The 12,977-nt window shown below is 42.0% G+C and overlaps 1 protein-coding gene across 1 annotated transcript in view; it reads right to left on the bottom strand.

Annotated features, from left to right (window-relative positions):
• Positions 1–7,654, bottom strand: part of Frem1 (FRAS1 related extracellular matrix 1) — a 124,877-nt gene extending 117,223 nt beyond the window's left edge. Inside the window, exons 1-3 of the mRNA XM_055629458.1 lie at positions 7,403–7,654; positions 3,310–3,404; positions 852–1,153 (exon numbers count right to left, since the gene is read on the bottom strand). Coding sequence (XP_055485433.1) covers positions 852–1,153; positions 3,310–3,404; positions 7,403–7,654 — 649 coding nt within the window. The remainder of the gene's footprint in view (positions 1–851; positions 1,154–3,309; positions 3,405–7,402) is intronic.
• Positions 7,655–12,977: the final 5,323 nt, after the last annotated feature.

The raw sequence follows: 12,977 nt of genomic DNA, 5'->3' as shown, positions 1-12,977 counted from the left end.
GAAGGCAGAATACTGTATAAATAATAAATAAATCTTTTAAAAAAAAAAGAAAAACAAAACAAATGACATGACTGATATTTATTTTTAATTGTTTTAGATGTAACCTTCTGTCTAAAATTCAATGTAATAATACTCAGAAAGAATACACTGCTCTCCCCACCGCTGTTTGTTGCTATAATCATAGCTGGAAACTCATGAGCATGATAATGGGCCAACCCTTGGCTAAGCACACAGTATCCTACTCCATCTTTACACAGCCCTACGGAATGGCTGTTCACTTTACCATCTTGAACCCACTGATAACCAAATTAGCAAAGAAAAAATACAAACAGCAATTCCAGGTATTTCTGATTCTGACCCCCAATTCACAGCCTTAACTAACCTACATTATTTTCTTTCTGTTTTCTTTTTTTTTATGTTTTTAGTCGTATTTTTATTTTATTTATTTTGTGGAAGTCAGTTTCCCCCCTCTACCATGTAGGTTTGATGATCAAATTCAGGCCATCAGGCTTGGAGGCTAGTGTCCTCACCAACTCAACCATCCTGCTGGTGTGTGTGTGTGTGTGTGTCTGTGTGTGTGTGTGTGTGTGTGTGTCCAAAAGAACCGGAACTTCAGTGTGAGCGTGGAGGTCAGATGACAATGTGGAGGAGTAGGCTCTTTTACACCATGTGGGCTACAGGTGTTGAACTCAGGTTTGGTGACTGTGCCTTTCCCTACTGAGCCATCTCACTAGCCCTAACTTACAGTTTTCAACAAGGTAAAAATTCATTTGTTAAGCAGAGCTCTTTGTCAATGTGAAAGATGAGCATTTAGTCAGTTGTAGTAACCTTAGCTATTAAGAGGTACATACGGGTCTCAGAGAAAAAGCTGTGTGGCTGATCTCCACGAGGCCCCTCTGGCTTACGGTTCACCACAACCAGCCTGCCGTGAGCTGGCAGCTGGGTCCTCACTGAGTCCAGTCTAATGGTGCAGTCCAGACTGGCTGTCCTATCATAATCAAACTGGAGCAGGTTCTTATCAATGGCTTGGGATAAGCCATAGAATTCAGTCACTTCCAGCGCATTGCCGCTCAGACGGATGATGTTACAGTCAGGTTCCACGAGGAAGACCCGCAAGAGAAAGGTTTCCATGAAGGTGTCTGTTTCGGTAAATCTGGACAAAGAGTAGGATAAAGGCAGTGTTTATTGGTGCCCAGGTTGCCCCTTGTGAGTAGAGATGCTGATGTATGCCTCTAATCCCAGCTGACATACTTCCTCTGAGAGTGTCAGCTCAAAGTCCAGGAAGGGAGACCGGAGGTCCTGACAGTATTTCCCCAATATCTTACCATATCTCCTCCATTCAGACTCAAACAAGGAGGCCTGTCAGGCAATCCAGGCTTTTTAATAAAACTCTTTGATGAGTTTTATTACCGTCTGAGGACAGCCCAGGATACAGACCATGTTTGAGGCTAGACCCTATTTCAAAGAAAATCAAAGCCAAAACAAAATAGCAACAAAAATTGTTCTTCACAAAATGTCTATTTCAGATGGAGTTCAATTCCAATTCCTTCTGTTCCCATGGCTTCATCTCTACCTTTGTGGTAATGTTTTTTCTTGTTACTTCCTTCCTTAACCATCTCTCTCGCAAACCCTGCTCCCAAATTCATCATCTATTCTAATCTAATGACTGCTGAGATGTCAGAGTTCCACTTCTAGCACATGAATAATTTAAGAGCTTAAAGTCTGTATAGTTTATGGATTGACTTTGGATTTAGGAGTGAAGTATTGAGTATCAAGAACTTTTATCCTTCAGAAATGCCAATTTGGATGTTCAGATCAGCACTTGTCATATAAACTAAATGGGTAATTGTTAATGCCATAGTGATTATGTTCTAGAGTGTCTGCAGAGGTGACTGGAGATGGAGCATCATGCTATAGAAGTGAGAAGGGCAATAAATGATGAATGCACCCTGACAATACAACTCTGAATGGATGCATTTGTAATATAGTCCAGGTGTTTTAATAAGGCCTTCACCACAAGTTCATAAGAACCTGTAACAGGCATTGTCCATCCCCTTTCACCAATGAGGCACAGAAAAGTCAAATAGCCTGGCAAAAGCTGAAGAGGAGATTCAAGGGTAGCCTTGAATCTTGCCTCCAGCCTTTCTGAATGCTCTATTACAAATGCCCTTAAACCAAGTGCCTGAGAGCACCTCCACTGCAGGCCTGCATGAGCCCTTCCCAATCTTCCTACACGCTATAAAGCCAACAAGGTCTGGAAGCCAAAAGAATAATACATCAGTTTTCCTAGCCTTCCCTGGCAAGCTCTTTCACCTTGATTTGGTTTTAACTCTAAAGTTTGGAAAGATCAAACACCCCTCCATATTGATGCTGTAGCTTCCTAGGGAATCCTGGGTGCCATTTCACTATTTGAGAACATTTTGTTTGTGACTTTCTTTTGGTGCTTGCAACTTAGTCATTCCCCAGTTGCCCCTCCTCCAGCCTCTGGGAACCATTAATCTACTTTCTGTTCCTCTGGACACGCCCCTTAAGACATTTCATATAAATGGAGCCACGTAATACTTGTTCTTTTGTGGCTGGCTGTTTTCATTTGGAACCATGTTTTAATTCATGACTCCATTAGTTTCTGTTGCTATTCTAATATTCTAATATTCCATTGTACAGTTATGCAACTCATCAGTTTGGTTCACTCGGCATTTTAGCTATTCTGAATAAGGCTTTAAGGTTACAATTTTGTGTAAGCTTTTATATAAGTATAGGTTTTCTCTTGTGTATATAGGTGGGAAATGTTTTACAGGATTATATGATCAATCTAGGCTTAATTTCATAATTGATTTTAAACACTTGTATTGTTTAATGTTTACAAATGGAAAACTCTTGCACTTCCTATAACTGAGCAGCTGGCAATCAAACTGGAGGATTTCACTCAGTTTTGTAATAAATGTCTATCAGATTCTAATAAGGAACTTGTGTTTGTGATTCTCACCACAAAAAGGGTTGGACTACCAAAGTTAAGCAATGGGACGGAGTAACAGAAACATCTGCAAAGGACTAGGGGGGAACGAAATAAAGTTAGCAATCTGTAGAAAGGCACCAAGGAGGAAGAGGCAAAAGGAACTGAAAACTGGCTGAAACTGCTGCACCACCCACTCGGACCTCTAATTTCTGATGATTACTCTCTTACTGTATTCTAGCAACTCCCACGTGGTAACATATAGGCATAGAAAATGCCCAAGGAGTATGCAGCGTGACTATCCGGCAAAAATAAAATCAACAATCGGAAAGAATGTATTATTATTATCCACTTACCTGTATAATCTAAGCTTCACAGAGTCTTCATCAAGAATTGGGCATCCATTGTGAACATACTTTACTTCGTTGGGAAGGAAATGGCAATCAAAGACCTAATGCACGTGAAGAAAAAAATGTCTATGAGAAAAACAGCATGAAGTTTTATTTCCCAGCTCTATAGTAGTGCCTGAAGAACAACTATGTGCTAGCTGGTCGTGGTGACACACGCTTGCAATCCCAGTACTTGGAAAGCTGGTGCAGGAAGATCTATGTGAATTCAAGGCCAGTGTCAATGCAAAGCAAGCAAGCAAACAAACGAAAACAAAACTCCTTAAATGGAGTAAGCGATAATTTATTCTGGAGCCATTTTGAACGATCATGGCCTAGGAACACAGATTTAGGTTATCTTGAATTCCATGCTCCCATGTGGAAACAGTTTCATGGAGTATTATAGGTTTACAGAACAAAAAAAGTCATTAAATAAAGGTAAGTTTAAACTATGTTGATGGTACATCAAAGGGGTGGTTCTAGCAAGATGGGGAAAGACTGATGTTTGTTTAGCCTCAGATGTTATCCGACGACAGCCGTTGCTTTGAGGTTGGTAGAAGCCAGCAGTCCACTGAGTTAACAGATTTCTGTTAGTCACAAATTGCTAGATCCTACACAGAGGTGGGCAAGTAACAGCTCTTTGGTCTCCGGACAGACGACATGCCAAGTCTCCACATCGCTGAGGCTTTAATCAGTCAGTCAGTCTCAGCAGGCACAGCTTCTTTTCAAGGTTCTTGTTCACGCCAGCCTGGGCTGTTTAGCAAGACTCCCCCTCAAGAAGAAAGGGGGGGACAGCAAGCATGCCTATGTTCTATTCGTAGCGTGGTGCAAGTATCTTTTTATCACCAACAAGCTCTTCTCTCTACCCCCATGCCCACTCATCATCTTGTTTATAGTTGTGTCTTGTTTTGTTAATATTTAAATTATAATAACCCAAACAGGCCAAAGAAACAAATGAATGGATATTACACCTCTAAACTATAATGTTTTGTAAATATCACAAAAAAATATAAGTTCCCTTCAGGAACTTGTAGAATTAGAGAGGTCTTTTTTGGGTGTCTGGACAGCACATTTACCCACGCACAAACATTGTTCTGTGTGGTTTTATCCTTCCTTCGTTTTTCAAATAAAGTCTTTCTGTTCAAAGATGGAGACACTAGTTGTGGGTAGTGCTACATTGATGAGGACCAAACAGGATCTATAGTTGTTTCTCACACACGTGCAGACAACTTTGATAGTTACAGAAAAAAGCAAATGGCTGATGAGAATCTAAGACAATTTACTCTCCTTCAATAAAGTTATAATTAACCGTATCACCTCATAGAGAATCACACACACACACACACACACACACACACACACACAAGACTATTTTATATTAGGACTCTGGGTTTTTGTTCTGTGTTTTTAAGACTCCCTGCCCTGACAGAGGTGGCAAAGTTCTGAGAAACATCCTGTGTGTCCACACACAGCTGCTGCGGTGTGCTTAGCACCTTTTATGGCCTGAAACATTTCTAGAGACAAAATCCACACTGGGAAGACATTCTCACAAGTAAGAATGAGTTTCGAGTCCTCTTTTGAATTGACAACCAGGAAGAGGATAAAGGGAAACCCTTCCCATATCATTGACAAATAGCCATGGTAATAAAGAGACAATCTGCTTTGTTAAAAGAAACATCTGTTCCGTGTTTCCTAATATGTTTTCCTTTTATAAAAGGCGACAACCATGATTGACCATAAATTTACCAACTAAAACAAAGGAGAGCTAAATCCTTTTCTAATTACTGTCTAGCTTTGTTTTTTTCCACTTCAACTGCTTTTCAATTACAATTTATAATTAAATTGTCACACATTCCTGACTCATTACTCACTTTAATGACAGTGAAGTGGTTCAAACTAGAGATGTTTTCTTAATGCTGTATTTCAGATTCAAAAGCAGCAAGCTCAGCACTAAACCAAGGTGATTTTCCACCCAGAAAACGTTTTGTTTTGGTCCAGGTGTTGAGTGCTGGAGAAGTCCTGCCCTGGAATGTGAGAGCACACTGTCACTGGCCTGTCTAATTGGCTATCCAGGAGATTGTAGACACAGAAGGCACGAGCATGAACCCACGCAAGTGGCTTTCCTAATATGCAATGGGAATGAACCTGTTGGTTCCAAGACAAACTTCAGTAATGAAATGAAAACACTAATTGAACAGCTGTTAAACAAAGCATTTCTGTGCAAATCCCACAAAACTGTTCATTTCACAGCAGGGTGTTGCTAATACAATAGTCTTGCTAGGAATAAGGCTAGCTCGGAGTTTACTGTTAAGCTCTATTAAGGAATAATGTTTGTTTAGCTGTGAATGTGTGTGTGTGTGTGTGAGAGAGAGAGAGAGAGAGAGAGAGAGAACATGTGCACTTACGCACTTAGCCATACTTAATTCAAAAACTCATAATAAATAAACCCCTGGGAAGAGCTGAACCACTCTGGATTTAAAACAAGTGTACATTTTCCTCAAATCAGACTTTACCTGGGAATCTTATTTTTGCTAAAATTATTAGAACTTAAAATTACAAAAAAAAAAAAAAAAACTGGGAAGAGACGGTGTTTCTATACACACATCTATGGCACATGGTCTACCAGGAATGAAGCTTACAGTTTCAGTGGGCCACCAAGAAACAAATTTCAGAATGTAAAGGTCACATGTCTACCTGTGATGCTGCAAATCCACTGTCTATGTCATATTTACTCCTAGAATCACACACATACACTCAGCACCAGATAACACCTTTTCAAATAATCAGCAGACGCCAGATAAGAAGATGTTCTGAAACAGTCACGAATTTCTAATCTAGTTGGGTGTTTCGTTGTCTCTGTGGCATAATATCTTCTTAATAACTAGATTTTAGCCTTAAAAATCAGAGAAAATTTGATACAGAGGTGACTTGGAGACCTTAATCATGCATGATTTACCTTTGTCATTCTGGGGTCTGAGTATGTCCTTAAAATGTGCCCAAACTAACAGGACCAACTAATAAATCAGCCTAGTAGCTTGCTTTCTTCTCTAAAGATACTTTACTTGCAATGAGTGGGAGAATTTGGGGCCAGAATAACCCTATAAAGCTGGCCATAGCATGCCCTCCAAGAGACTCCTCACTACAGTCTGTCTTTCTGTCTCTCTTTTAATCTTTCAATATCAGCCTCTTTCTCAATCTCTCTCAATCTTCCTCTTTCCCTCTTCATTCTCCCCTTTCTCTCCCCTTCCCCTAAAATGAAAGACCAAGAAACCTGGGATTTTCTTACACTCCCTCTCCCTTTTTAAAATTATTTATTCACTTTATATCCCACCCCAGACCCCTCCCATCTCTCTTCCCTGTCCCACCCTCCCTCCTTCTTCCCTGTCTCTCCTCCCCTGTAGTCAGGACTTAATCTGACATAGACTCTGTTGCCTTCTCTGCTACATTCTCTTTTTTTCTGACAGAATTAATGTCCACTCTGTAAGGTCAAGCACCTGGTAAGACATGGAAATTCTCTGCGGTGAGCAGAGACACCGGAAAGGTTCTTGACAACTGTGCATTGTTATGAAAAAGTGTGCACACATCTGTAGGGGTTTAACCCTCACTTCCTGCAATGTGTTAATATAATTCAGTTAAACCACGTCAGTGACAGGTTTATTATCTGAATCCAGTCAAGAATATCCAAAAATAAGGCTGGCAAGATAACTCAGAGGGTAAAGGCATTTGCAACCAAGCCCAATGACCTGTTTAATCCCTACAATTCAAAGAGAGAACCAACTCCTGAAATTTGTTGGTTAGCCTCCATAAGCATGTCCATGTCCAGAAACAAAATAAATGAAATAAAATAAATGTTAACCAAAACTATGTTTCACCTCTTTGAAAAAAAAAAAAAAAGCACTAAGATACTGTGGCCATGCCTTAATTTCAAATGTGATACATACTTGTAACAATGGCTTGACAGACACTTTACCTGTTCCCTCTGCCTTCCTACACTGTATACACACACACACACACACACACACACACACACACACACACTTCTGAATGGAAATGAAATGTGTACCTGTGGAGTGAGTTTTCCAACCCTCTGGGTGATTGGCTCATTCATCACCACCTCCACTCTGCAGGCATCCTTCTCTTTAGGGACGGCAAACCTCAGGTGATCTCCAGACAGGAAGGCAGAACTGCCCTTCATCACCCTCAGGCCCTGGTTGACACTGATGAAGGAGGTGCTGGTGGGGTCCAGGTGCAGCAGAAGCAGCTGGAGTAGTAAAGACAGTGGGGCCTTGGGCCCGGCACAGCTTGGAGAGTTCATGATGCCAGGGCCAGGTCTGCCCACAGGCACAATCCGCTCAGCAAAGCAGGGTTCCCGCACTTCCTCCTGGAGTGTCAGCTCGTGGTCCAGAGGGCAAGCAGGGGTCCCGACAGCATGCCCCAAGATCTTACCATGCCCCTTCCATTCAAACTCAGACAAGGAGGCCTTTCAGGCAATCCAGGCTTTTTAATAAAACTCGCTGATCACTCCTGACAACGCTGGCAAGATTAATGTCCCTCCCAAGTGCTTTCCTAATCCTGCAAACGGGAGAAGAGGTTGGAGGAAAATGAGAGAGACCAAAGGTTTGTGCAGCTATTTAAAGAACTGTTCCCAACAAAGGGATCTTTCAGCTGGCCTATAATTTCAGCTAAATTAAAAGCAAATAAACTAACTTGACCTTCAGGTCCATCCAAAAGGCAAGGAAGCCATTTCATTACTCTGCTTGTAGCTGTTCCTTCCGGATGCAGCGGACCTCAACTGGAATGTCAACTGTGTGGTCCTGCAGGATTCCCTGGCCTGGTTGCTAGAGCACAGCGGGAGGTCCTTCAAGTTCAGCCCAAGTGGTGTGCTCTCTGCTTTCACCTCCCTCTTTGTTAAATGTAAGCCACATTCTAATTTGTGTTAGAAACCAGATAGCATTATTTGTACCTCGTGTTAGAGCATGGATAATTCAAAATCAATAGGGTCCAGCCAAAAAGTACGCCTAACAATTGGTCCAATGAACTTAGGTGGGCAACGAGGTCACCTAAGATATTCTACAGTGAAAACTGGTGGAGGTGATTTTTTTTCTAAACCAACACTCAAGCTATTGTTTAAACAGTAAAGGAACTGCGAAGAAAGAGTGACATTGCTCAACGTGCTCAACTAACGGCACTGTATGAGCATGCATTTATATCCTCATCTACAAGGCTAATTCTGCCATCATGCACTTGATTGCCTCAGATGGAGTCGTTTCTCTTTGCCCAGCATCACCACTATTTTTTTCCTGCTCTAGAAGAACTGAGAAGACTTTAAAATAAGTGTATTAAAATGCCTCTCAAAACCCGGAGGGCATTTAGATGACTAGGGGCAGTTTATTATGCCCGTAAAAAGCCTCACACCAAGCCAAGGACAGGGCTTGGTGGTAGAGCTCTTGCTTTGAGAGGGCACATTTTCATAATTCAGTTTTTTCCTACAGAGGAACTCTAGAATAAGTAACCGGAAATGAAATCAGTGTCTGCAGATGTTCGCAAAAATGCCTGTAGCACTGCTTTCCCCTACACTGCTCCCTGCGCCGCCTGCTCTGCACGCCGGCTCCGTAAGTCCACCCCTCAGCAGCCCTAGCAGCACAGCAGCAGTGGAGCTGAGGCTTTGGTGCACACCTCAAAGAAGTCAAAATAAGAGTGGTTTTGCAAGACATGGATGCGATGGCCAAGAAGTTTAAGTTACCCATTTTGACAGCAAAAACTTCATCATAAAAATTCACAACACTTTGACAAGTAGTTTTCTTATAGTCTGTGAGAGAAGTCTGAAGAAACTACAGCCTACGGTGGAAAAACTCAGCCCGCTAACGATGATGCAGATGGCACACGGTTCCACAGAAGGAATGGAAGGGATGTTCATGCCCAGCAAGAGGCTGGGAAAAGCATGGGGGTTGGTAGGAATCGTGAGCAACAATGCCTCTTGTATGCAGGGTTATGGAAGAGTGAATCAAAGCCCCATCCTCGTCTTGGGACAGGATATGCTAAGACAGTGAGCAAGCTGGGCCCAATGCGCAGTTCTCCAAACAGAAGCTTTTCTTTTCTTTTTTTTTTTTTTTCTTTTTTTAAATCACCATGGTTTTTTGTTACCTTTACCACAAACATTCTAAATGAAATGATTTCAAAGCATGGGTTTCCATAGGTCATGTCTTTGATAGATAAGGAAATGTGTTTGCACCGATTTTACAAATGCCTTGTAAGATCTACCTCTAAGACATTAAACGGGAATTTGTTCCATGTCATTATTTGAAACCTTTCACAGATGGCATCTGTCCTGTGTCACCTGAGGGGGTGTAAGCTTTACAGACTGGCCTGTTTTTAATGATGTCGGTCCTAAAATAAAGCTGTTCACAGACTCCCACTGACCATGCTGTCCACACTCAAGCTGAATTGGCTTATTTGTGTAAAAATGCAAATTTGGTTGTGGAATTTTTTTCACAACAAAGTCAAATCTTTTTTTTTTTTTTTTTTTTTTTTTTTTACCATTTCCATTTGTCGTTCAAGACCACACAGAAAAGCAAGCCATTCAGGGAGAGAAGCGAGGGGTGGAGGAGAACACTACATTCTGGGATTCGGGCTAACCGAGTCAGCCAGGGCTCCTGGTCCCGGCCTTTGATGGCTTCTCACCCTTTCACTGCCTCTCTCTACACCACTCGGCTTTTTAAAACCACACTTCAATTTATTTGTGCATATGTGGACGTCTGTACAGGTGTGTAGTCAGAACATGCCCCACGGGACTTGGCTCTGTGCTTCCATCACACAGTTCCCTGGGTTGAACTCAGGCTCACCTCTCCTCTCTGAGCCCTCTCACCAGCCCCAAGCTGACATTTTAATGTTGATCACTGGGGTCCATTTCTTGGGACTATTTGTGTCCTGCCTGGATCCCCAGGGATGTTTCTTGGAACTGAATACCATTTGCATGCTAATGAGTCCCCCCTTAAGCCCTGACCTTCAGAGACATTTAAGTATTTCTTGTGGTCCCCACCTAAGTGTGTAGCAAGCATCTCCTTCCCTAAGTACCAAATGAAGCTCCTGGTGACCCCCAGTCTGGCTAAGTTAATCAATGGCAACTCCAACTTTTTGGCTGCTTCCTTTCTTGTCTCACTCTTTAAAACTCCAGGCAAAAGCCTGCTGGTTCCTGTTTGTTCTTGATGCTGTGTAGGTACCTGAGCAAATATAATTCTAGCCTTCTAGTATCTGAAAGGCCTTTCCCCTTAAAAGAACCTGTGACATTTTCAGCCAACAGGTGAAGGTGATTGGCGGCTGATTACATGACCTGTCACTGCATTTTAGGAGACAAAAGGCAGTCTTAGCGGAAGGATTAGGCTCTCCAGCTGATCTTGAAGCAGCAAACCTATATGAGTTTTCCTGCCACAAGGAAATAAATTCTGCAGACAATCAGAACGAGTGTCAAAGTGGATTCGCCCTAAGTCAGTCTCCTTGACTGGAGCCTATGGAGCTGAACCCATAGCAGAGAAGCTAGCAAAGGCACGAGTTTAACAGAAGCTGTAAAATTAGACACTGGATTCAAGCTGCAAAGGTTGAAGTGATTTGTTTATTCTGAGAAAAAAATCCATCGTCCTTAAAATATATCTGGAAGCTAAGCGCTACTTCCCACTTTCCGTTTATCAGTCTGGTCCGGTCTCCCATCGACTATGCTAAACACGGCAAACATGACAAAAAGCCTCCTGTCTGAGCCTCCCCTGTAAGCATTTCTCTGGATCAAGGCTGAGTTTCCTAGAAAAAGTTGTTTATGACAAAATGCTCAAAATGCCCCATAGTTTCTCATCTTTCGTAAAAGCAGAACACTTGAGAATGACCTACCTGGCAGAAGGCCATCTATTCCTCACCTCTGCCGTCTCAACCCCAACCCCACCCCCGGCCTTGCCATACTGCAACTCTACACAGCCATGCTAATATCTTTGCATTTCCTCAGTGAATCAGATGATTCTCTCTCCTTTCTCTCCCACAAAGGCTTCTCTGATTGTTGGTCACACAAACACACACGCACACACGCGCGTGCGCGCTTCTATATGACCCCTATCTTCCTCACCTCTTGAGTTTTCTCTCAAACATCAAAATTGCAAGGCAGCGGCTACACTTAACTGTCCCATATGCCATAAAAGGACATCCTGAACTGTTTCTCTGATTTGTTTTTAACCTTAGATCTAACAAACACCTAACCAATCCACTCACTTTTTTGTTAGTCCTTATCATTTCCTTCATAAAAATACAGATTTTTAAAATTATTTATAGATTTGTCCCAGTGCCTAGGACAAAGCATGATACACCAGTAAATGTTTCTTAAATGAATGAGCAAGTTGAAGAAATAATTCCTTATATTTATTAATACGAACTATAGTTTAAAGATGCTGTAAGCTTTTGCAAGCCTTTGATGCCTGAACTCATGTGGCAGAAGCAGGTAGAGCTCTGTGATGTCAAACACACTGAGACATTGTTTAAAAAGAGAGAGAGAACTGACATCATGAAAAATGCTGTCAATCATGGGTCAAGATGTCAAGTGTGCTTGCTAATTTTTTGTCAACCTGCCACCTAGAGTCATTTGGAAAGGATTCTCAATTGAGACCAGGCTTCTATCAGGTTGGCATCTAAGCAAGGCTTGTTGGCATTTTCTTGAGTAACGATTAACGTGGGAGAGCAAAACTCAATGTGGACGCTGCCATCCCTGGGTTGTATAAGAAAGCAGGCTGATCAAGCCAGAGGGAGCAAGCCAGTAAGCAGCATCCTTCCATGGTCTGGGCATCAGTTCCTGCCTCCAGGTTCCTGCCATGAGTTCCTTACCTGACTTCCCTAGATAGTAACTGAAAATTGCAAGATGAAATAAACCCTTTCCTCCCCAAGTTACTTGTGGTCAGGGTGTCTTTGTCAGTGATAGAAACCCTAAGACACCAAGTATATTCAGCTACCGAAACTTATCAGGATCAGGTCAGATCAGCTTGGGGTCAACTACACACCTACAACCCTGGGATTTCTAACTCTGGAAAATGCCATTTTGGATAAGTAGTTGTGCAGCCACACCAGCTTTTCCTAGTCAAACACACGGAGAACTGTAAATCTCTATCCTGTGATCCCTAAGCAAACTGGAAATCTTTCCCACAGAGATCAAAGCAGCCTTCAACTAAATGAAGCACTGCTAGTGTGGTAAAACTCCAGACAGAGCAAATGCCCATTGTCAAGAAAATGGCTGAACAGAGCCAACCTGCTTATACCATGGACTGCAACATGGCCCTACCTGAAACCAGAGGTGCGCTACTCAGCTTGGAATCATTTCCACAAAATGCTGTGAATTAGGTCAAATGGAGATGAGAGTGTAAATTTTGTTTCCACTTGTTAAAACAATAAAAGCTGCATCTGTGTTTCTTCATGAGTGTATATAGAAAGAATGCTTTCTTAAGGGCTGTGTTAGTTTACTCTCCATTGCTGTGATTAACACCATGACAAAAACAACCTGGGAGGAAAGGGTTTATGTCTCAGTTACAGTCTATCACCAGACAAAGCCAAAGCAGGTACTGAAGCAGAAAGAAAGAAAGAAAGAAAGAAAGAAAGAAAGAAAGAAAGAAAGA

Source organism: Psammomys obesus, unplaced genomic scaffold, assembly GCF_907164565.1.
Source record: "Psammomys obesus unplaced genomic scaffold, mPsaObe1.curated_primary_1811, whole genome shotgun sequence".
NCBI lineage: Eukaryota > Metazoa > Chordata > Mammalia > Rodentia > Muridae > Psammomys > Psammomys obesus.
The sequence above is the reverse complement of the archived record's forward strand: the minus strand, read 5'-3'. Positions and strand labels throughout refer to the sequence as shown.